We start from the raw sequence: 2755 nt of genomic DNA on the forward strand, positions 1-2755 counted from the left end.
CGATTGACGGCGAATGCCATAATCGTATAAGGATAAATTAGATACTATGTAAATGAAGTTAGGTTTTTCTTATTATTTTTCTTATAATTATTTATAATATTTATGTTTAATATATTATAAATTATTGAAAATGTTAATTTTGTAAATGTAAATATAACCTATATTTAATAAAAAGAATACTACTACTACTATTCAAATACGTAATTTTGAAAATTATTACATCATATTTTAAAGACAGATTACTCTTATATGATACAGACCCAAAACATATAGGATTACGGGAGGGGTCCCCCAGGGATCAGTTCTAGGGCCAATTCTTTGGAATATCATGTACGATGATATCCTTCGAATTGAAAAGCCGGACGGAGTGCACGTAGTTGGGTATGCAGATGATATTGCAATAGTAGTGGTTGCAAAAACTCTAGACGAAGTGGCTAGGAATTGCAGCGCTACTATTGCAGCAGCTAAATCGTGGCTGCAATACAGCGGATTAGAGCTTGCTGAGCATAAAACTGAGGTGCTATTAATCAGTAGTAGGAAAAAGATTGAACAACTCTCAATTAAAGTGGGTGGAGTAGATATACAATCTAGCCCCCAACTTACATATCTCGGTGTAACCTTATATGGTAGGTTGAGTTTCAAAACTCACCTAAAACAATCGGGAGATAAAGCATCACGTGTCTGCAACGCATTATCTCGATTAATGCCAAACATACGAGGTCCCAAGGACACCGCTAGAGTTCTTTTAGCATCAGTTTCCAAGTCGGTGATGCTTTATGCTGCTCCGGTGTGGGCACATGCTACTACCATTAAGTCGTATTCACGTGCAATGAAAAGTGCACATAGATTGTCAAACCTTCGCATCTGCTGTGCTTACCGTACAGTATCGAACGATGCTGCGGGAGTATTGGCTGGACGCATGCCAATAGACTTTGAAGCGTTCTTGGCCAGAGACAGTTTCTTACAGCGCTCTCGTCGGCGAACGACTGAAACTGGGCAATCTCTAGCAGAGTCTTATCTAGATATAAGAGACAAATACCTTAATGAATGGCAACATAGGTGGGACCATTCCCAAAAATCAAGATGGACGCATTCGTTAATTCCAAATATAAAAGTTTGAATTAACTGAGGATCTGGAGACTTGGGATTTCAATTAACACAGTTTCTTACGGAGCATGGCTGCTTCTGTGAATACTTATACCGGTTTAGGCTAGCAAGTAACCCGTACTGCCAGTCTTGTCCAGATAAAATTGAGAGTCCTGACCACATAATTAGAGACTGCATAAGATTCGTAGATACTAGACAAAATCTAGAGACACTAATTGGGGAATCCAGCCCTTCTACTATGGTAATGCAGATGTTGGCAAGCATCGAAGAATGGAACTTTTACAAGAGCATAATCTCTAGAACAATAAATACTGTTAGATCGGACGAAATACTTAGTACACAATCGGAGTGAATGCACGCTAAGTGCTCTTCTAACCTGCCCTGTGAAGGAATACCTTAATTGGTCGTACTGCAGGGATTTTCAGGATTTTGAGTTGAGAATGTAGGGGACTTTTTAGTCCGTAGGCATGTATGACTCAATTTGAGTCGTGCATGAATCGGGCATGCAAATGGTACGGGCCATTTGTATCTTTTGAAGATTTTTCCTCCAGGTCCGATACCAAAAAAAAAAAAAAAAAAAAAACAATATGTACTGTACTTCTGGCATGTTAAATTATAAAGTACATAAAGTTGAAGAATACACCAAATTTCATTTGATCAATATATTTTATTATATATATTAATATATTATATTAAATTTCGTTAACAATTTAATATTATATGATTAAATTAATTAATAATAATAAGAATTTGAACATGTTTTTAATATATACTGTACTTCTGGCATATTTAATTATAAAGTGTATAAAGTTGAAGAACTCACCAAATTTCATTTGATCAATCTATTTTATATGATTATATTAAATTTCGTTAATAATTTAATATTATATGATTAAATTAATTAATAATAATAAGAATTTGAACATGTTTTTAATATATACTGTACTTCTGGCATATTTAATTATAAAGTGTATAAAGTTGAAGAACTCACCAAATTTCATTTGATCAATCTATTTTATATGATTATATTAAATTTCGTTAATAATTTAATATTATATGATTAAATTAATTAATAATAATAAGAATTTGAACATGTTTTTAATATATACTGTACTTCTGGCATATATAATTATAAAGTGCATAAAGTTGAAGAATACACCCAATTTCATTTGATCAATATATTTTATTATATATATTAATATATTATATTAAATTTCGTTAGGTTAGGTTAGGTTAAACCGGCGATCCCAGGGGGATCCACTTAGGCCCATAGGCCCATTGTGATACCGTATTATTTAGAAACCCATGGGCTAAAACCATCCAGAACCCTTAACAAAGCTTACAATGCTACATAGAGGGAGTTCTCGAAGTTCGTCAAGATCCTCAAAAAAGAAAGCCCCCAAAAATTTAAGGCGACGCCGTGCATGTGCCGGACACGAAGAAAGCAGGTGAGAGGCACTTTCGTCATCCTCACCACAACTGCGGCAAAAATGGTTGAACGGTAGATTCAGTCTCCTAGCATGATTACCTAGAATACAATGACCTGTTAGTAAACCCACTACAAGACTGATATCTCTACGGGATAACTCTAAAAGAGATTTCGATTTTCTATTGTTGGTCTGTGGCCACATTGCATACAGATGCCTGC

General features: G+C 34.7%; 1 protein-coding gene across 1 annotated transcript; it reads left to right on the forward strand.

Annotated features, from left to right (window-relative positions):
• The first annotated feature begins 328 nt into the window (after nt 1-328).
• LOC119688683 lies at nt 329-1915 on the forward strand. The gene is made up of 2 exons (XM_038103351.1): nt 329-1059; nt 1909-1915. Exons 1-2 carry the CDS (start codon nt 329-331, stop codon nt 1913-1915), a joined length of 738 nt encoding a protein of 245 aa, XP_037959279.1.
• Nucleotides 1916-2755: the final 840 nt, after the last annotated feature.

The sequence above is a fragment of the Teleopsis dalmanni genome, chromosome X (genome assembly GCF_002237135.1).
Source record: "Teleopsis dalmanni isolate 2A chromosome X, ASM223713v2, whole genome shotgun sequence".
NCBI lineage: Eukaryota > Metazoa > Arthropoda > Insecta > Diptera > Diopsidae > Teleopsis > Teleopsis dalmanni.

Coding starts and splice junctions, on each gene's coding strand:
- LOC119688683 (XM_038103351.1), top strand. CDS start 329: ATGTACGATGATATCCTTCGAATTGAAAAGCCGGACGGAGTGCACGTA.